The sequence below is a fragment of the Heptranchias perlo genome, chromosome 40 (assembly GCF_035084215.1).
Source record: "Heptranchias perlo isolate sHepPer1 chromosome 40, sHepPer1.hap1, whole genome shotgun sequence".
NCBI lineage: Eukaryota > Metazoa > Chordata > Chondrichthyes > Hexanchiformes > Hexanchidae > Heptranchias > Heptranchias perlo.
In genome coordinates, this window is record NC_090364.1 from 11,247,783 (window position 1) to 11,269,898 (window position 22,116).

At 45.0% G+C, this 22,116-nt stretch overlaps 2 protein-coding genes across 3 annotated transcripts in view; one reads left to right on the plus strand and one right to left on the minus strand.

Moving 5' to 3' along the window:
• Window positions 1–1,763, minus strand: part of eif3s6ip (eukaryotic translation initiation factor 3, subunit 6 interacting protein) — a 41,739-nt gene extending 39,976 nt beyond the window's left edge. The window contains exon 1 of the mRNA XM_067974587.1: window positions 1,323–1,763. Within this exon, the coding sequence (XP_067830688.1) occupies window positions 1,323–1,394 (72 nt within the window). The 5' untranslated portion in view covers window positions 1,395–1,763. The remainder of the gene's footprint in view (window positions 1–1,322) is intronic.
• On the plus strand, window positions 1,437–21,051 carry ankrd54 (ankyrin repeat domain 54). 2 transcript variants are annotated; one of them, XM_067974590.1, is made up of 8 exons: window positions 1,437–1,901; window positions 4,006–4,053; window positions 7,170–7,268; window positions 8,262–8,333; window positions 11,172–11,219; window positions 14,082–14,206; window positions 15,163–15,270; window positions 20,384–21,051. In XM_067974590.1, exons 1-8 carry the CDS (start codon window positions 1,592–1,594, stop codon window positions 20,456–20,458), a joined length of 885 nt encoding a protein of 294 aa, XP_067830691.1. In that variant the 5' UTR covers window positions 1,437–1,591; the 3' UTR covers window positions 20,459–21,051. The 2 variants fall into 2 exon arrangements, with proteins under 2 accessions (XP_067830691.1, XP_067830692.1); XM_067974591.1 differs by lacking the exons at window positions 1,437–1,901; window positions 4,006–4,053 and adding an exon at window positions 4,721–4,818.
• The last annotated feature ends 1,065 nt before the right edge of the window (window positions 21,052–22,116 follow it).

Sequence of the window (22,116 nt, forward strand, 5' to 3'; positions counted from 1 at the left end):
TATAGGGTAGGTCTGGTCGGTTGAACCTCATGTGAGACTCATCTTAGCCAAAGAATCGATACAAAAGAGATTGTTCAAGATTCCCTTTATCTGGCCAGTCACACCGATCATAAATCACCACTGAATGAGTCAAACATAACTTGCCTTTACCAAGACCAATTTGCAACTTGACTTTCACAGGGTCTGGGGGAGTGGCCAGCAAGGGCAAGGTCCCAGCTGCATCATGAAGGTGATGCTGATCCTTCTTCTTGAATGGCTGCAATCCTTGTGGTGACGGCGCCCTGTAATGGTGTTGGTTGGGGATTGCATGATTCTGGCCATAGAAGGTGGAGGGCGGGTGACAAGGCTTTCTCCCATGGCAGATAGACATTACCTTGCACTTATGTGGCATGAATGTTACCCACCACTTGTCAATCCAAGTCTAGGTGTTATCCAGGTCCCACTGTAGGCTGGCAATGGGCTGCCTCAACATCAGAGGAGTTATGAATGAAGCAGAGTGCTGTGGACAGCGGGCACCCTCACTCCTGACCTTATATCTAATGAGTTAACTGGGGCCTGTGATGACTGACCTTTGGCAATCACAGACAGCCATTTTCCTTTGTGTCTAGTATGCCTCCAGCCACTGGAGGTTTTTCCCATAGATCCCCAATGACAGGATTTGCTGGGGCTCCTTGGTACCTTGCTTGCTTGAATGCTGCCTTGCTGTCAAGGACAGCCACTCTCACCTCTCATGTGGCATTCAGCTCATGTCCATGTCTGGATCAAGGGCGTGCTGAGGTCTGGAGCCCTGTGCTGTATCTACTATAATCTGGCCAAATTTGAACTTAGTATCAGTGGACAGGTTAGCAGTGAGCAGATGGCACTATTGCTGATCACTGTACTGATGATTGGGAGGAGGTTAACAGGGCGGTACGTGGCTGGATCAGAGTTATCCTGTTTTTCTGTGGATAATAAAAACACAATAAAAATAAAATTTTAGAACAAATGAGTTTTAACATAGAAAATCAACTTTAAACATTTGCAGGACTATGGGTAAAGAGCAGGGGTGTGGATAATTGGACAGCTCTTTCAAAGAGCTAGCATGGGCACAATGGGCCAAATGGCCTCCTTCTGTGCTGTATGATTCCATGCAACGTACACAAAAATCCACAGGGCCCCAACATTTCCCCCCTTGCACAATGTGGCTAACAATCTAACTACATTTTAACAGGAAGCAAACATTATTTAATCCCTTTAATCCTGAGTCAAGAGCCAGGATCTCTTTTTTTCCTTTTTTTAAAAAAGTCCATTTTCCATCAGGCACTCAGCATGACCGCCTTAACTGTTGAAGGGCCCCACTCGATCCCGCCCACTGTACGCGAACCCGCATTCTGATTGGATGCAGGTGACATCATCGGTTCCTGACGCCAGTTCTGATTGGTTAGTTGCGACGTCAATCAGAAAGGGGGCGGCCGTTTTGTTTCGTCCGTCAAGGAAGGTCGTTGCTTCGACGGCCGCTGAGGGAAAAATAATCGAGACAGGCTGCGGCCTAGTTTAATATAATGTTTAAACAGAGGGAGAGGGAGTGAAAGGCGCTGGACTTCACCGCACGATGAGCTGCTCCGCAGCGGCTGGCGCCTCCGACGATGACAACGTGTCGGACAAGTCGAGCTCGGAGGGGGAGTACGTGGTGTCGGATCAGAAGTCGGCCTTCCACTTGGCGGGGCTCGGCAAGGAGTGCGGCCGGTTCGGCGGCGGGGACCGCGCACAGACCCTCAGCTATTTGCACTTCATGTGGCAGAAGCATGAGGGCGCGGGCGGCCACCAGAAGGAGGAGCTGACCGGGAAGATGGGTGTCAGCCGCTTGAAGCGGCACGTTAAGGTTCACCGCAAGACTTGCCCCTTGGGGAAGGAAGTACACGGTCAGTCTGTCAATTCGGTTCGGTTCAGTCGGGTCGGGTTGGATCGGGTTCAGTTGGGTCGGTTTGGATGGGGTTCGGTTGGATTGGATTGAGTTCAGTTCAGTTGGGTCGGGTTGGGTTGGATTGGGTTCAGTGGGGTCGGGTCGGGTTGGGTTGGATCGGGTCGGGTTCAGTTGGATGGGGTTCGATTGGATTCAGTTCAGTTCAGTTGGGTCGGGTTGGATTGAGTTCGGTTGGATGGGGTTTGATTGGATTCAGTTCAGTTCGGTTGGGTTGGATTGAGTTCGGTTGGGTTGGGTTCAGTTGGGTTTCTAATATTCCCAGTATTTCCTCCTCCTTATCCCGTAGGTCAGCCTTGGCTCAGTGGATAGCACTCTCCCTTCTAAGTCTGAAAGTTTGTGGGTTCAAGTCCCACTCCAGAGACTTGAGCACAAAATCCAGATCGATGTTCCCAGTGCAGTACTGAGGGAGTGCTGCACTGTCGGAGGTGCCGTCTTTCGGATGAGACTTTAACCGAGGCCCCGTCTGCCCGCTCAGGCGGATGTAAAATATCCCATGGCACTATTTCGAAGACGAGCAGGGGAGTTCTCCCTGGTGTCCTGACCAATGTTTATCTCTCATCCATCATCACTAGAACAGATTATCTGCTTATTATCACATTGCTGTTTGTGGGACCTTGCTCTGTGCAAATTGGCTGCAGCGTTTCCTACATTACAACCGTGACTACACTTCTAAAGTATTTGGTTGGCTGTGAGATGAGACGTTAAACCGAGGTCATGTCTGCCCTCTCGGGTGGATGTAAAAGATCCCATGGTATATTTTGAAGAGGAGCAGGGGAGTCTTCGAAAAGTGCCACGGGATCGCTTATATCCACCTAAGAGGGCCGACAGGTCCTCAGTTTAACATCTGAATGGAGCTCCTGGATGCAGGTGACTCTTCTCTCACTGCCAGAGCAGTCTGGAAGGAAAAGACCTCGTATGTAGATAGCAAATTTTCACGACCTCAGGACTTCCCAAAGCACTTCACAGCCAATGAATTACTTTTTGAAGTGTAGTCACTGTTGTGTTGTAGGCAAACACAACAACCCATTGCCGCAAAACAAGATCCCACAAAGAGCAGTTAAACTGTTGATGGTGTTGGTTAAGGGAGGAATGTTGGTTAGAACGCCAGGAGAACAACTTGCTCTTTGCGTTATAACGTGGGATCTTTCGCATCCGTGTGAACTATTGGAACAGGCCTTGGTTTAATGGCTCATCCAAAGGGTAATGCAGCACTCACTCAATGCTGCCACATGTCATCCTAGTCATGCATCAAAATAGAAAATAATTCCCCCCCCCACATCAGTAATTTTTCACTCTGAGACAGCAGGTTTGCATTCTTATCATGATGAAGGTGAGGCACAGTTTTCTGGCACTTTGCCATTCCCCAAACAAAACAAAAGGCTAGTCGAACATGTGTTCATGTAGACCGAGCCCTTTAAGAAGGTTACCAAAACAAAACTCATCAATTCTGACTTTCTTCCAGTGATACGCACTGACTCTTATATGTGGAATCCTTTATGTAACTTCTTTAAAAAATGGGTTTATTAATTTCATTGGGCTAGCAATCTATACTGCTGCTTTTGAGTCTTTCTCCTTTTCTAATGAGATGGTGTTACTGCCCCTGAGACATGCAATTCCACCTCGAGACACTTTTTTTTTCCTGCACTGTGAGCAGCAAATATTAACAGCTGCTTGCATTGGACATTGTGTTGCTATTTCTTCTGGAGGTACCTAGAAAGTGAAAGCCACAATCATGACTTTTATAGCCAGCTTGTACGTGTGCAGTTCCATCAGTAGAATGGAATCAACGTGCAATGCAAACACTATGGTTCCAGATTACCAGGAATGGATGCATGTGGAGCCACTTGCATTTGAAACGTTTAGTACGATGTAAACTGGCTGTTAAATGAAATGATGAGCAAAAGGTTGCATGTACCCAATGATGGAGAAATTAACAGCTATGTTTATATAGTGTTACCAGATGGACCTACTTAGCCTGACACTGTTCTCATTTTTTGCATGGTTCGTATTTTATTTTACAAATAATTCTGTTTGTTTTGTAGCTCAGAAGCGTTTACGAGAAGGTGCAAATGCAAATGAGGTTGAGATTGGTAAGTTTGGGTTAACCTTCCGTGGCGTGTCTTCATACAGCTGATTCTTTGCCTTACATTCTGAAGTCCTGTTTTGTTCCCATTTCTGTCAGTGAACCCATCATGTTTGGTACCACTAATTATATTACAAATGATGGAAGTTTCTGCTGATTTTGATATGTATACTTTTGCCTTCTGTAGACTTAGTTTCCAACATAATACTTGTCAGCCTCCAATCCTCTACCCTAGTCGTCCAGACTTCAGCTGCCTGCATCCTGTCCTGCTCAGTCCTCACTGTCCCCAATGCATTGAGTTTAAAATCTCTTCTTGGCTTTGGCACTATATTTCCTGTAGTCGTCTCCAGACTTGGTAACATCCCAACTCTGGCCTTCTCTGCATCTTTCCCGCCCTTCTACCCATCTTTGGTGGCAAAGCATTCAGCAGCCTTGAACCTATTGTCTGGAATTCCCTCTCCAAAATCCCACTGCATCTCCACTTTTGTTTCTGCCTTTAAAGACCTCGTCAAAGTCCATTATTTTCACCAAGCTCTCTTTACACTCCTACCATTGCTCGGCATCTGTTCCTATTCTCCCCGTCTATCAAGTGCTTTGGGACATTTTTCTACTTTAAATGTACTATATATGTAAGTGTAACTTGTTGATTTCCTTTGCAGCTGGCCCTACCTGATAGAGTTTTTTGATGTGGTAACGGAGAGGTTACATGAGGGCAATGCAGTTAATGTGGTGTATATGGACTTTCAAAAGGCGTTTGATAAAGTGCCGCAAGGTAGGCTTATTATCAAGATTGCGGCCCGTGGGAAAGAGGGGGCAGTAGCAACATGGAAACAGAATTGGCTAAGTGACAGGAAACGGAGAGTAGTGGTGAATGGTTGTTTTTAAGACTGGAGGGAGGTGTACAGTGTTTTCCCCAGGGGTCGTGGCTGGGACCACTGCTTTTTTTTAATGTATATATTGACTTGGACCTGGGTGTACAGGGCACAATTTCAAAATTTGCAGATGACACTAAACTTGGAAGGGTAGTAAACAGTGAGGAGGATAATGATAGACTTCAAGAGGATTTGGGCGGACACGTGGCAGATGAAATTTAACGCAGAAAAATACAAAGTGATACATTTCGGAAGAAAGAACGAGGAGAGGCAATCTAAACTAGAGGGCACAACTCTAAAAGGGTACAGGAACAGAGAGATCTGGGGGTTTGTGTGCACAAATCATTGAAGGTGGCAGGGCAGGTTGAGAAAGCAGTTAAAAAAGCATACGGGGTCCTGGGCTTTATAAATAGAGGCATAGAGTACAAAAGTATGGAAGTTATGATGAACCTTTATAAAACACTGGTTCGACCACAACTGGAATATTGTGTCCAGTTCTGGGCACCGCACTTCAGGAAAGATGTGAAGGCCTTAGAGAGGGTGCAGAAGAGATTTACTAGAATGATTCCAGGGATGAGGGACTTTAGTTACGTGGCTAGACTGGCGAAGCTGGGGTTGTTCTCCTTGGAACAGAGATGGTTGCAAGGAGATTTGATAGAGGTATTCAATATTATGAAGGGTCTAGATAGAATAGATAGAGAGAAACTGTTCCCATTGGCGGAAGCGTCAAGAACCAGAGGACACAGATTTAAGGCGATTGGCAAAAGAGCCAAAGGTGACATGAGGAAAAGCTTTTTTACACAGCAAGTGATTAGGATCTAGAATGCGCTGCCAGAGGGGGTGGTGGAGGCAGATTCAATCATGGCCTTCAAAAGGGAACTGGATAAGTACTGGAAAGGAAAAAATTTGCAGAGCTGCGGGGAATTGGGACTAGCTGGATTGCTCGTGCGAAGAGCCGGCGCGGACTCGATGGGCCGAATGGCCTCCTTCTGTGCTGTAACCTTTCTATGACTCTATGATCCACCTAACACTTATTAAATAGCAATCTTTACACAGGCACAATTTGCTACTACTCACTTTTTGTGAGCTTTCCCTTTCTGTACATTTATTGTGGTGCAACCTGATTTCAAATCCCAGGACCTGAGTCCAGAGACCAGGGCACAAACCCAATGTCTGACCAGCAACACTCCAAATTCCATAAGAGGAGGAGTATTCATGGAGATGTCCACCAGCTCAACCAACTGAGTAAATGAGGGTGGAGTTGAAAAAGAAAGATACGCATATAAGATTTTGGCCTCTGCTGTATCTTATTAATGAGAGTCTAGTTTCACCAACTTTAGTACTTTATTAATAAATATAAAATTTAGCCTCTGCCTTATCTTGTACATGTACATCAATTATAGTATGCGAGCAAGTGATATCTGTCTATATATGTACAAGCAGATAACCTGTTAACCGGACCTAGTTAGTCTTTAGTCCAAGTTGCCCGGAGGCCACTAAGATGCCCACGCTTTTATACTCGCTAATAAACAAACTTATGTCACCTGACAGACTTCTGATTTCATGCTTGGTTTTAGTGCAAAACTACAGCTGTAACTGGGCTCCTTTCTTATCTGTGCTTCTCAAGATTGTGTTCCTTACTGTTCGACTTGAGTTCATCCCTTTTCTAACTGGTATCTGTACTGGGTCAGCAAAAGTCGGTTGGCTACGTGACTGTCTGCAAGTACTAACTCTGGTTAAATTCATCTATCCATAATGCCTGTGTTAGCCTTATTGTGCTTGTAGCTCAAGAATCTACACTGCATTGATGTACTCCCTTGTCTCTCCAGGTACTGTCCCCCTCCCTTTTAAAACTGCCATCATCATCTCCTCACTGTAAAAAAAAAAACTCCACCCACCTTCAACTCCTCTCATTGCCAACTGCCAGCCCATCTCAACCTACCTTTCCTCTCCAAAGGCTTCGACTGTTGTTTTCGTGCCCATCTTTCCCCTCATGGGGACACACCTCACGTACAGAGAGTTTAGATGCAGATTGGCAAGAGTCAAGGCTTCCAGACTTCTTCGTGCACTAAACAATTTTTTTTCCACACAAAACAAATTCTAGGACTTCAGATTAATGAAGCTTTTGAGTCCTTGTTGACTGGCTGTAATCTTAAATTACTGGGATGGGGATTATGGGAGTTCAAAATGCTTGTCCTAGATTTTACCTAGTCTGATTTCAGTGTAAAGTGGCCTTTATTGTTTTATTTAGTGAGCCAATTACTTGACGGTGGCACTGATCCATGTGCAGCAGATGACAAAGGCAGGACTGCCCTTCACTTTGCCTCTTGTAATGGAAACAGTTCAATAGGTGAGTAGGGTGTCAAAATATATATTGTGTCCCCCTCCCCCCTTATATGACTGGCTCGGTTGCCACTCTGCTTTCACGTTATCAGTCAGTTGCAGGAAAGGATGACTTCAGTTTGCACATCTCTCTGTGGTTGCCATCAGTGCTATTGTGTAACGCATCCAAGAATGCACAGTTACAAGGTAGGATAGTGTCCCCTGAGTTTCCCTGAACAGTGAGATGAGCCAGTCAGGATCCCCAGGTCAGGAGTTGAATGTGCTGCCCAGGTACGGTTGAGGAATTGGACCCTAAGCCTATATTGTGTGTGCTACCCTGATTGCTTAGTGAATAAATGCACTGCGCAGTGTGGGACTGATTCATGCAGACCAGGATGGTTTTGGTTCAGTCACAAGTCTGCTGAATTAGCTGACCTCATCTGGGGTGCAGTAAAGGTGTTACGATTGACCTGAGCTCCCTTGGGCTGGTGGTGGGCAATCGGGCAGCGTCCTACATCTGGCCATAATTCAGTGACCTATGTTGGAAGGTGTGCTTTTTTTTTTGACTTTGGGCGAGGACAAGATTGGACAGCTGTGATGCGCCCGAAGGTTAAATAGTCTGTCAGTGCTTCCAGTCTTGGCTTATGTATGAATAGCAACTTGGGCAAAGTACTTGAGCGCTTCTGGTGTTCATTGCACTGTAAACCTGAATGAGCCAGCGCCTTCAGGAGAGAAAAGAAAAACAGGGGTACAGTTGGACTAAGTTATGTCAAAGTGCATTAACAGAGCCTGCGACCTACATTCTGAAGCACAAGATTGAGAAACTTTACAGGCCTCACTATGGTTTGTGCCTGCTTTATCCTTCTGCGGGTCATGAACAAAGCTAATGAAGGTCCAGGCATTATAGGTCAAAAGGTACATTGATCTAACAAGGATTCATCGTTCTGTTTTGTTAGAAAGATGTTGCCATTTTAACTGCGACAGTGAAACCTAACCACCTTGCTTTCTCTTCCCGCTATAGTACAGCTGTTGTTGGATCATGGAGCAGATCCTAACCAGAGGGATGGACTGGGAAACACACCATTACACCTGGGTACGGTAGATATAAGGCGTTCTTACATTTCTGAAACTGATAATGAGCTTGTGTTCTGGAACATAGGAGCAGGAATAGGCCCCTCGAACCAGTTCCGCCATGCATTTAGATCGTGGCTGATTTGTACCTTAACTCCATCTACCCGCCTTGGTTCCATAACCCTTAATACTCTTGCCTCACAAAAATCTATCAATCTCAGTTTTGAAATTATCAATTGATCCCCAGCCTCAACAGCTTTTTGGGGAAGAGAGTTCCAGATTTCCACTACCCTGAGTGGTCGAGGAGCCAATGGTACAAAACAGCAATGCTAAGGATTTCCAGCTACTGCATTTCTTAAATTTTAAGAATATTTCCTGATTAAAATATGTTCCTTGATCTTTGTTGAAAATTACATTTGAAATATGCTTAGAAGTGGCTGGTCTCCTAAGTAGGGTACTATTCCTGGGCACGCTCCCAGGTTTATGGAGCACTGAAGCTTGTGTCATACCCAATATAATGCTTCCAGGCTCTATGTTCAACAGTGTATCTTTCAGCCTGACTACCAATTACTTGTGCTTAAAAAATGTTGTTCCCACTTCCCAATTTGATCAGTGTATAAATGTGTCATGTAGGGGTACAGTATTGTAGTGGTTATGCGACTAGACTAATAATGCAGAGAACATGAGTTCAAATCCCTCCTATGCAGTTTGAGAATATGCATTCAGTTCTAAAACAATCTTGAAATAAAAAAGCTGGTATCAGTAAAAGTGTTGGATTGTCATAAAAACCCAACTGGTTCACTTTAGGGAAGGAAACCACAGTCCTTACCGATTCTGGCCTATATGTGACTCCAGTCCCACACCAACGTAGTTGGCTCTTACCAGCCCTCTGAAGTGGCCTAGCAAGCCACTCAATTATATCAAAAGCCACTACAAAGAATAACAAGAATAAAACTGATGTACCACTTGGCTGTGATCAAGGCATTGAATTGGGACACGACAAAAGCACACCCAGCCCAGGAGGAGGTTCCTTGATCATCCCCATTCTCAACGATGGCAAAGCCCAGCATGTGAATGCAAAAGACAAGGCTGAAGCATTTGCAACCATCTTCAGCCAGAAGTGCCGAGTGGATGATCCATCTCAGCCTCCTTATGAGGTCACCACTGTCACTGATGGCAGTCTTCAACCAATTCAGTTCACTTCGTGTGACACCAAGAAATGGCTCAGTGCACAGCAAAGACAGCATCCTGGCTATATTGCTGAAGATCTGTGCTCCAGAACGAACTGTGCCTCTAGCCAAGTTGTTCCAGTACACTTACCACACTGGCATCTACCTGACAATGTGGAAAATTGCCCAGCTATGTCCTGTCCACAAAAAGTAGGACAAATCCAACCAGACCAATTAATACCCTATCAGTCGACTCTCAATCATCAGCAAAGTGATGGAAGGAGTTGTCAACAGTGCTATCAAGAGGCACTTACTCACCAATATCGTGCTCACAAACACTCAGTTTGGGTTCCATCAGGACCACTTGGCTCTAGAACTCATTACAGACTTGGTCCAAACATGGAAACAAGACCTGAATTCCAGGGGTGGGGTGAGTGTGGCTGTCCTTGACATCAAGGCAGGATTTGACCGAGAGTGGGATCGGAGGAAAATACTCCAGTGGCTGGTCATACCTGGCACACAATGGAAAATGGTTGTTGGAAACTAATCATCTCAGCCCCAGGACATTGCTGCAAGAGTTCCTCAGGGCAATGTCCTAGGCCCAACCAACTTCAGCCGCTTCATTAATGATCTTCTCTCTATCATAGGTCAGAAGGGGATGTTCACTGATGGTTACAGTGTTCAGCTCCATTCGCAGTTCCTCAGATAATGAAGCAGTCTGTGCCCGCACAGCAAGACCTGGACGACATCCAGGCTTGGGCTAATAAGTGGCAAGTAACATTCGTGCCACACAAGTGCCAGGCAAAGACTATCTCCAACAAGAGAGAGTCTAACTACCTCCCCATGATATTCAATGGCATTACCGTCGTTGAGTCCCCCACCATCAACAACCTGGGGTCACCATTGACCAAAAACTCAACTGGACCAACTACATAAATGTCATGGCTAGTAGAGCAGGTCAGAGCCTGGGTATTCTGCAGCGAGTGACTCACCTCCTGACTCCCCAAAGCCTCTCCACCACCTGCAAAGTATAAGTCAGGAATGTGATGGAATACTCTCCATTTGCCTCGATGCTGCAACAACACGTAAGAAGCTTGACACTGTTGAGGAAAAAGCAGTCAGCTTAATCAGCATTTCATCCACTAGCCTAAACATCCATCACCTCAATCACTGAAGTACTCTGGCTATAGTGTGTACTATTGCCAAGGCTTCTTCGGCAGCATGTCCCAAAGCCGTGACCTCCACCACCTAGTATGACCAGGGCAGCAGATGCATGGGAACACCATCACCTCCAAGTCACACACTATCCTGACTTGGACATTCATCATCGCTGGGTCAAAATTCTGGAACTCCCTACCTAACAGCATTGCGGGAGCTCCTTAACTACAAGGACTGCAGCAGTTCAAGAAGACCCACTATCGCCTAGTCGGGGCAACTAGAGATAGGCAATAAATGTCACCTTTACAGCGACACCTACATCCCGAGAAAGAATAAAACAATGTAGTGAGGTACTTAACCATACGGACCAAGACAGTGTCAACAGGTTCCATCCATAGTCTATGCTGAGTCGATAGTTCGGGTGGTGGTTTGATTGACCTCAGCATGTGTGCATTAGGGAGTTCCTGTTCCTTCCGTTCTCTGTATTGAACCATTAAAATTATAAAGCATCTGATTTTGTTACTTATTCACAGCTGCCTGTACGAACCATGTACCTGTGATCACTACACTCTTAAGAGGAGGTGAGTGTTCATTACTTATTTTAATTGTTTAAGTTTGTTGTTTTAAATCTTGCTTCTCATAATAGAATCATAGAAAGGTTACAGCACGGAAGGAGGCCGTTCGGCCTATCAAATCTGTGCCGGCTCTATGAAAAAGCAATCCAGCTAGTCCCACTCCCCTGCCCTATCGCCGTAGCCCAGCATATTTTTTCCTTTCAAGTACTTATCCGGTTCTCTTTTGAAGGCGATGATAGAATCTGCCTCCACCACGCCCTCTGGCAGTGCATTCCAGAACCTAACCACTCGCTGTGTTTTTAAAAAAAGTTTTTCCTCATGTCACCTTTGGTTCTTTTGCCAATCACCTTAAATCTATGTCCTCTGGTTCTTGATCCTTCTGACAATCAGAACAGTTTCTCTCTATCTACTCTGTCTAGACCAGTCATGATTTTGAACACCTCTATCAAATCTCCTCTCAACCTACTCTGTTCCATGGAGAACAACCCCAACTTCTTCAGTCTATCCATGTAACTAAAGTCCCTCATCCCTGGAATCATTCTAGTAAATCTCTTCTGCACTCTCTCTAAGGCCTTCACATCTTTCCTAAAGTGCGGTGCCCAGAACTGGACACAATACTCCAGCTGTGGCCGAACCAGTGTTTTATAAAGGTTCATCATGACTTCCTTGCATTTGTACTCTATGCCCCTATTTATAAAGCTTAGGATCCCGTATGCTTTTTTAACCGCTTTCACAACCTGCCCTGCCATCTTCAACGATGTGTGTACATATACCCCCAGATCTCTCTGTTCCTGTACCCCTTTTAGAAGTGTGCCCTAGTTTATATGGCCTCTCCTCATCCTTTTCTGCATTAAATTTCATCTGCCACGTGTCTGCCAATGCCACCAGCCTGTCTATGTCCTCCTTGAAGTCTATCACTAGCCTCCTCACTGTTCACTACACTTCCAAGTTTTGTGTCATTTGGAAATTGTGCCCTGTACACCTAAGTCCAAGCCATTAATATATATCAAGAAAAGTAGTGGTCCTAGTACCGACCCCTGGGGAACACCACTGTACACCTCCCTCCAGTCCGAAAAACCGTTCACTACTACTCTCTGCTTCCTGTTACTTAGCCAATTTTGTATCCATGCTGCTACTGCCCCCTTTATTCCATGGGCTTCAATCTTGATGACAAGCCTATTATGTGGCAATTTATCAAATGCCTTTTGGAAGTCCATATACACCACATCAACTGCATTGCCTTCATCTTCCCTCTCTGTTATCTCATCAAAAAACTCAATCAAGTTAGTTAAACACGATTTGCCTTTAACAAATCCGTGCTGGCTTTCCCTAATCAATCCACACTTGTCCACGTGACTGCTAATTCTATCCCGGATTATCATTTCTAAAAGTTTCCCTGCCACCGAGATTAAACTGCTGGGTTTACTAAAACACCATCCTTGGCTAAATGGACAAGCAGACAACCCACTCCTAGCCCTATGCAGCTCTATAACTGGCACATTGGGCTGAATGGCCTCCTTCTGTGCTCTGATTCTAGGATACTCAGGTTAATGAAGTTAACGGTTGCTTTGTGGTGAGGATAATTCTCTTTGAAATCATAACCTGTGAGTCCATAGACTGGGGCAGTAGACAAATTCATTATCTCTGATTGCCAAAGCATCCAGAGGATGTCATTTGTGAGTTCGATATGGGCCATTTCAGTGCTGTGGCAGGGGCAGAACCCTGATTGGAGAGGTTCAAACATGGAGTTGTGGGAAATGTCTCGTGTTGAACTTGGATCAAAGACTATAGACAAAATGCACTTAAATCTTTGCGGTTAAGATCCAAGTATTTTCTTCATGTTGGAACAATTATATTTAGGTTGCAATGAAGAATTTGCCTGTACTTTTCCCCTCACTATCTAGTACTTTTTCTTAGTCAGGCTGAAATATCTACAGATACCATCTGTGCCATTCATTGGTTAGAGAAAGGAGCCGTTTCTGGTAATTTTTTCCCCAATCCCTGTTGAGGCAAACTCCATCCAATAATAGGAATGTTAAAGTCAGTGAAGAGAATGAAGTCCAACCTTTGTAAAACACTGGTTAGGCCCCAGCTGGAGCATTGTGGCCAATTCTGGGCACCACACTAGGAAGGATGTCGAGGCCTTAGAGAGGGTGCAGAAGAGATTTACTAGAATGGTTCCAGGGCTGAGGGACTTCAGTTACATGGGTAGACTGGAGAAGCTGGGGTTGTTCTCCTTAGAGCAGAGAAGGTTAAGGGGAGATTTGATCGAGGTGTTCACAATCATGAAGGGTTTTAAATAGAGAAACTGTTTCCACTGGCAGAAGAGTCGGTAACTAGAGGTCACAGCTTTAAGATAATCGGCAAAAGAACCAGAGGTGACGTGAGGAGAATTTTTTTTATGCTGTGAGTTGCTGTAGTCTGGAATGCACTGCCTGAAAGGGTAGTGGAAGCTGATTTTAATAGCAACTTTCAAAAGAGAATTGGATAAATACTTGAAGGGGAAAAATTTGCAGGGCTATGGGAAATGCAGGGGAGTGGGATTAATTGGAGAGCTCTTTCAAAGAGCTGGCATAGACACAGTGGGCTGAATGGCCGTCTCCTGTGATGTATGATTCTACATTCTTGTAGCTACGAGGCTGCCGATCTAAATATTTTGTTTGTTCATGTGGTGAATATTAGTTTACTTGCTGTGTTTTTGATTGCTGTTCTTCAGAGAAAATTGAGTACAATGATCTGTAAAAGTTCTGGGAGATTCATACTATGTGGAATTAGTAGGTTGTGACATGCCAGCCAGATATTCTCAGCATGTTTTGTGAATGGCAGTTCTGTAAGGTAAACTGGAACCTCCTTGTTTGTTCCCCTCAGGTGCCAGAGTGGATGCCCTGGACCGAGCAGGGAGGACCCCGCTGCACCTTGCTCGATCTAAACTCAACATCCTACAGGATGGACATTCACGGAGCCTGGAGGCCCTCCGGGCAGAGGTGAAACAGGTGAGGCACTGAGAGCAGGGCTTCTATTTCACTGCAAAGTTTTTCCAGGAACCAGGAGGAGTGTCTGCTCCAGGTTAAATGCTCAGTTGGCAATACTGGTTTCTAAGCAAACTAATTGCTCTGATTGTTTTGATGATACTGGTTGATTGCACATGAGGAGTTGAGATCAAAGGTAGTCTGGGGGAAAATTGTACCAGATGTAATTCAGTGCCCGTTCTGAAGTATAAATTCTGTCCCTATTATATTTCAGTTATAAATTCCCACATCCGTATATCTCTCTCCGTACCCCCCGTCTAGGCCGCTCTATTTTACTGTGACAACTGGGCCCAATGCTGTTTTAACCTCTCTCTCTCTCTCTCTCTCTCTCTCTCACACACACTTTCCAACAGGAGTCACAGGATAGAAATGAAGAACAGAATCCTGGCTAATTTTCCTGGGAATTTCTTATTCTATAGGAATTATTCCAATGCTTCCACATAGTATGAATCTCCTGCAACTCTTACAGATCATTGCTGTTCAGAGAAAATTGAGTACAATCAAAAACACAGCAAGTAATATTCACCACATGAAGAAACAAAATATTTAGATCGGCAGCCCCGTAACAAGATTGTAGAATCATACATCACAGAAGGAGGCCATTTGGCCTATTCTACCTGTGCCAGCTCTTTGAAAGAGCTATCCAGTTAGGCCCACTCCCCTGCTCTGGTACAGTTACCAACCAAACTATGCGAGGGGGGGGTGCAATACATAGTTCTGCATGTACAATAATTGACCAGAGTCGGGAAACCATGCACATCTTGTGCTTTGGATCAGATGGCAGTGTTTCAGCAATAACTGGGGTGGTCACTGCTTTAATGTTGTATCCTGCTGTGGGGCCACAGTCACCCAAGTGCTACATTTTCAGTATTAAGAGTCTAAATGTGTATTAATATTTGATTGATTGTACTTTTCTTCAGATAATTCAGATGTTGCGTGAGTACTTGGAAAGACTGGGTAACCACCAAGAAACCGAGCAGCTGGATGATCTTTGTACAAAACTTCAGATGACCAGCACGAAAGAACAGGTAGGGCCCAAAAACAAAAAGGAAAAGGTTAATTTTTCTGAAAAATAGGGAACTATTTGTTTTCAGTCAGACTGCTCTTACTAAGAGGTTTTATTTCTTACTGAGAAAAGTAGGCGTAGGGCCAATGCCCCTGTGGAAGGACACTGATTTCAATACATGTGGATCATGGAAACATAGAAAGTTACGGCACAGAAGGAGGCCATTCGGCCCATCGTGTCCATGCTGGCCGAAAAAGAGCTATCTGGCTTAATCCCACTTTCTAGCACTTGGTCCATAGCCCTGTAGGTTACGGCACTTCAAGTGCATATCCAAGTACTTTTTATACGAGTTGAAGGTTTCTACCTCTACTACCCTTTCAGGCAGTGAGTTCCAGACCCCAATTACTTTAAATCTGTGCCCCTTGGTCACTGACCCCTCTGCTAAGGGAAATAGGTCCTCTCTATCCATTCTATCTAGGCCCTTCATAATTTTATATACCTCAATTAAATCTCGCCTCAGCCTCCTTTGTTCCAAAGAAAATAACCCCAGCCTACCCAATCTTTTCTTACAGCTAAAATTCTCTAGGCCTGGCAACACCCTCGTAAATCTCCTCTGTACTCTCTCTAGTGCAATCACATCTTTCCTATAATGTGACCAGAACTGCAAGCTGTGACCTAACCAATGTTTTATACAGTTCCAGCATAACCTCCCTGCTCTGATATTCTGTGCCTTGGCTAATAAAGGAAAGTATCCTGCATGCCTTTTTAACCACCTTATCAATCTGTCCAGCTACCTTCAGGGATCTGCGGATATGCACTCCAAGGTCCCTTGTTCCTCTACCCTTTTCTCAGTATCCTCCCATTTATTGTGTACTCCATTGCCTTGTTTGCCCTGCTCAAATGCATTACCTCACACTTCTCTGGATTGAATTCCATTTGCCACTTTTTTGCCCATCTGACCAATCCACTGATATCTTCCTGCAGTTTACAGCTTTCCTCCTCACTATCAACCACATGGCCAATTTTTGTATCATCTGCAAGCTTCTTGATCAAGCCCCCCCACATTCAAGTCCATGTCATTAATAGAGACCACAAAAAGCAAGGGATTTTTAAAAATTCATTCATGGGATCTGGGTGTCACTGGCAAGGCCAGCATTTATTGCCCATCCCTAATTGCCCTTGAGAAGGTAGTGGTGAGATGCCGCCTTGAACCGCTGCAGTCCATGTGGTGAAGGTTCTCCCATAATGCTGTCAAGTAGGGAGTTCCAGGATTTTGACCCAGTGACAATGAAGGAACGCCGACATATTTCCAAGCTCAGGATGGTGTGTGACTTGGAGGGGAACGTGCAGGTGGTGGTGTTCCCATGCGCCTGCTGCCCTTTCCCTTCTAGGTGGTAGCATCATGGGAGGTGCTGTCGAAGAAGCCATGGCAAGTTGCTGCAGTGCATCTTATAGATGGTACACACTGTAGCCATGGTGTGCCGGTGGTGAAGGGAGTTAATGTTTAAGGTGGTGGATGGGGTGCCAATCAAGCGGGTTGTTTTGTCCTGGATGGTGTCGAGCTTCTTGAGTGTTGGCACTGCACTCATCCAGGCAAGTGGAGAGTATTCCATCACACTCCTGACTTGTGCCTTGTAGATGGTGGAAAGACTTTGGAGAGTCAGGAGGTGAGTCATTTGCCGCAGAATACCCAGCCTCTGACCTGCTTTTGTAGCCACAGTATTTATGTGGCTGGTCAGTGGTGACCCCCAGAATGTTGATGGTGGGGGATTCGGTGATGGTAATGCTGTTGAATATCAAGGCGGGGTGGTTAGACTCTCTTGTTGGAGATTGTCATTGCCTGGCGTGAATGTTCCTTGCCATTTATCAGCCCAAGCCTGGATGTTGTCCAGGTCTTGCTGCATGCGGGCACGGACTGCTTCATTTTATGAGGGGTTGCGAATAGAACTGAATACTGTGCAATCATCAACAAACATCCCCATTTCTGACCTTATCATGGAGGGAAGGTCATTGATGAAGTAGCTGAAGATGGTTGGGCCCTGGACACTTTCCTGTGGAACTCCTGCAATGATGCCGTGGGGCTGAGATGATTGGCCTCCAACAACCACTACCATCTTCCTTTGTGCTCGGTATGACTCCAGCCACTGGAGAGTTTTCCCCCTGATTCCCGTTGACTTCAATTTTACTAGGGCTCCTTGATGCCAACTTGGTCAAATGCTGCCTTGATGTCAAGGGAGTCACTCTCACCTCACCTCTGGAATTCAGCTCTTTTGTCCATGTTTGGACCATGGCTGTAATGAGGTCTGGAGCCGAGTGGTCCTGGCTGAACCCAAACTGAGCATCGGTAGGTTATTGGTGAGTAAGTGCCATTTGATAGCACTGTTGACGACACCTTCCATCACTTTGATGATTGGGAGTAGACTGATGGGGTGGTAATTGGCTGGATTGGATTTGTCCTGCTTTTTGTGGACAGGACATAGCCGGGCATTTTTCCACTTTGTCAGGTAGATGCCAGTGTTGTAGCTGTACTGGAACAGCATTGGCTAGAGGCGTGACTAGTTCTGGAGCACAAGTCTTCAGCACTACAGCTGGGACGTTGTCGGGGCCCATAGCCTTTGCTATATCCAGTGCACTCTGCCGTTTCTTGATTATCACATGGAGTGAATAGAGTTGGCTGAAGACTGGCTTCTATGATGGTGGGAATCTCGAGAGGAGGTTGAGATGGATCATCCACTCGGCCCTTCTGGCTGAAGATGGCTGCAAACACTTCATCCTTGTCTCTTGTACTCATGTGCAGGACTCTGCCATCATTAAGGATGGGGATGTTCACAGAGACTCATGGGGAAGAAGAATAGGTCAGATGGCTGAGGAGGAGGGGTGAGGTAGTATTGTGGAAAGTGGCCACCTCTACCCTGTAGAGGTCCTGTTACTAGTTGGAGTGAGCCAGTCTCCCAAGATTTACATTTGCCACTGCCCTAATTTTTCACTTTTTTTCCCCCCGTCTGCTGTTCATTCTCCACACTACTGGTACAGTCTTCAATCAGTGTTTTGTTAGTCTCCTATATAATTTGAAATTGCTTAATTTGAATTACTGGATCATTTTTTAACACAAAGAATAACTTTGAATTGTAAGGAGTAGTGTAATTTTTGCCTATCCCATGTTTTCATCCAGTTTTTCATATTTTAAAATGATTGTTAGCAGCGCAGCAACACTCAGTGCTATCGAGTGGATGAATATGGGTTCCAGTCCTTATACAGCAATCTGGCTGCTTATTAGTCCAAATGTACACAAAATAAAATCATGGCCGGGATCTGCTAACTCAGCATTAACCAAAAATCGTATTGGGGATTTTCCTGGTCCTCGTGGCTCAGTACAATAGTTGGCAGTACATTTACTCACAGAGCCACCTGGAGAGCTCAATATTGACTCTTAAATCTCTACAACAAAGTAAACATCTGAATTGAGGATCATTCAACAGTGAGACCTAATGTTAAATATCAATGCCTGATGCGGGAGATAAGACCATAAGAGATAGGAGCAGGAGTAGGCCATTCGGCCCCTCGAGCCTGCTCCGCCATTTAATAAGATCATGGCTGATCTTATTTTTACCTCAACTCCACTTTCTTGCCCTTTCCTTTGACGCCCTTGCTGATCAAAAATTTGTCTAACTCAGCCTTGAATGTATTCAATGACTCAACCTCCACAACTTTTTGGGGTAAAGAATTCCAAAGATTCACGACCCTCTGGGAGAAGAAATACCTCATTTCCGTCTTAAACAGGCGACTCCTTATTCTGAGACTGTGCCCCCTAGTTTTAGATTCCCCCATGAGGGGTAACATCCTCTCAGCATCTACCCTATCAAGTCCCCTCAGAATCTTGTATGTTTCAACAAGATCTCCTCTCATTCTTCTAAATTCCAATGAGCATAGACCCAACCTGTTCAATCTTTCCTCATAAGACAACCCTTCCATACCTGGAATCAACCTAGTGAACCTTCTCTGAACTGCCTCTAATGCAAGTATGTCCTTCCTTAAATAAGAGCACCAGAACTGTACGCAGTACTCCAGGTGAGGCCTCACCAGCACCCTGTACAGTTGTAGCATCTCTACTTTTATATTCCACCCCTTAGAAATAAAGGCCAATATTCCATTTGCCTTCCAGATTACCTGCTGCTCCTGTATGTTGACTTTGTGTTTCATGTACGAGGACACCCAAATCCCTCTGTACCGCAGCATTTTGTAGTATTTCTCTATTCAAATAATATTTTGCTTTTTTATTTTTCCTCCCAAAGTGGATGACTTCACATTTTCCCACATTATATTCCATCTGCCAAATTTTTGCCCATTCGCTTAACCTGAGATAAACGGTGAAAGTAGGGTTAGGCATCATTTCTTGATTCATGCATGGCATTCTCTGAATAAACTAGTAGAGATAGGAAAAAAAATTAATGCTGAAGTACAGCAGGGCAGTCAGCAGGTTAGAGTTTTGAACACCAGCTCTCCAACAGTGACTTCTATCTCTGCCTGGACCGTTACCAACCATCAAGCCATTGTTTCCCATTTTTCACATCGTTCACCTGACGAAGGAGGAAGCCTCCGAAAGCTTGTGAATTTAAAATAAAATTGCTGGACTATAACTTGGTGTTGTAAAATTGTTTACAATTGTCAACCCCAGTCCATCACCGGCATCTCCACATCATTGTTTCCCAAACGCTGACTGATCTCATCTCTTCTGGAGATCTTCCCTCCCCACTGCTTCCAAACTCGCAGTTCCCTAACCCCATACGGGGGTTTCTACCTCCTCCTCCCCCAAACAGGACTGTCTTGGTAGACCCGATTGCAAGAGAAGTATTCTGAAGTAAGGGTCTGCATCCAGAACGTTAACTTGCCTGGGGTTCCTCCACAGATGCTGACTGACTTGCTATATGTTTCCAGCACCCTGCAGTAATTTACTTTTCAGTTAGAAAGTTTCGCGTAGTTCTAACGAAGGCTTTTACTCAAAACTGTGAGCTTATCTTTCTCCTTCAGGTGCTGGCTAACTTGCTGTGCATTTGCAGAATTTTCTGGGTTTTGTTTCTGAAATAATTTGGTTTTGTCTTAACTGTGCAGTAATGGTCCTCCTGTTTCCCCCACAGGTCGATGAGGTTGCTGATCTGCTGTCAAGCTTCACAACACTCAGCTTACAAATACACAAATTAGGTAAAAGTTAGCTGACCACAGTCCAACCACTGCCATTGACACAGTTCTACAGGAATTGATGTAAAAACCAAATATGTATGTGGAAACAATGTAGAAATGACTGCTTTTTATAGAATTGCATTTGTGATTTTGTCTTTTCCAACTGGTTGTGATTTTTGTTTTGGAAGCTAACAGAATTATTTTTTAATGTAATATAAATGTTGATAAAATCTTTATGGAAGCAAGCTTTGAATTCCAGCACACAATCCAGCAAGTGTTGGCTGTAGTGGGAATTGTATTACTTCCCAATGTGACCTCGCCTCAATAAAACTAGCACCCCTCCATGTCCAAGCATGACACCTTCAATATAGTGAAGACATTGATGTTGACTGTATTGACTAATATTAAAGCAGAAAGAACTGTTTGTTTCCAAGTATCATTTTATTGTAGGTGGTGGTGCTTTGACTTGTAAACCAACAACCTTTGAATTTCACTTTGAGTTGGTCTGCTTTCCTTGGTTGTGACGTGTGCAATTACCAATTTATCATAGGCATGTTAAAAGTTGTGATGTAAATGGGTTTTCAATGTAAAGTTTTAGCATATGAAATAAAGTGCAAGAAATTGAGTTATGTGGTTTTTGGTGAAACTGATTCTAACAGACCCTCTTTTTAAAAAAAAAACAACAAAATAAACCCCAGAGATTAAACTCCTGTACTGAACAACATGAGGAATTAATGATTTTTTTATTTTATTCGTTCACGGGATGTGGGCGTCGCTGGCAAGGCCGGCATTTATTGCCCATCCCTAATTGCCCTTGAGAAGGTGGTGGTGAGCCGCCTTCTTGAACCACTGCAGTCCGTGTGGTGACTGTTCTCCCACAGTGCTGTTAGGAAGGGAGTTCCAGGATTTTGACCCAGCGACAATGAAGGAACGGCGATATATTTCCAAGTCGGGATGGTGTGTGACTTGGAGGGGAACGTGCAGGTGGTGTTGTTCCCATGCGCCTGCTGCCCTTGTCCTTCGAGGTGGTAGAGGTCGCGGGTTTGGGAGGTGCTGTCGAAGAAGCCTTGGCGAGTTGCTGCAGTGCATCCTGTGGATGGTGCACACTGCAGCCACAGTGCGCCGGTGGTGAAGGGAGTGAATGTTTAGGGTGGTGGATGGGGTGCCAATCAAGCGGGCTGCTTTATCTTGGATGGTGTCGAGCTTCTTGAGTGTTGTTGGAGCTGCACTCATCCAGGCAAGTGGAGAGTATTCCATCACACTCCTGACTTGTGCCTTGTAGATGGTGGAAAGGCTTTGGGGAGTCAGGAGGTGAGTCACTCGCCGCAGAATACCCAGCCTCTGACCTGCTCTCGTAGCCACAGTATTTATATGGCCGGTCCAGTTAAGTTTATGGTCAATGGTGACCCCCAGGATGTTGATGGTGGGGGATTCGGCAATGGTAATGCCGTTGAATGTCAAGGGGAGGTGGTTAGACTCTCTCTTGTTGGAGATGGTCATTGCCTGGCACTTATCTGGCACGAATGTTACTTGCCACTTATCAGCCCAAGCCTGGATGTTGTCCAGGTCTTGCTGCATGCGGGCTCGGACTGCTTCATTATCTGAGGGGTTTCGAATGGAACTGAACACTGTGCAGTCATCAGCGAACATCCCCATTTCTGACCTTATGATGGAGGGAAGGTCATTGATG

Bases quoted from the DNA above. Each gene is read 5' to 3' on its own strand.
- ankrd54 (XM_067974590.1), top strand. From the start codon at position 1,592: ATGAGCTGCTCCGCAGCGGCTGGCGCCTCCGACGATGACAACGTGTCG. The intron at 8,334-11,171 runs GTACGGTAGATA...ACTTATTCACAG, and splicing joins AAACACACCATTACACCTGG to CTGCCTGTACGAACCATGTA. The intron at 14,207-15,162 runs GTGAGGCACTGA...ACTTTTCTTCAG, and splicing joins TCCGGGCAGAGGTGAAACAG to ATAATTCAGATGTTGCGTGA.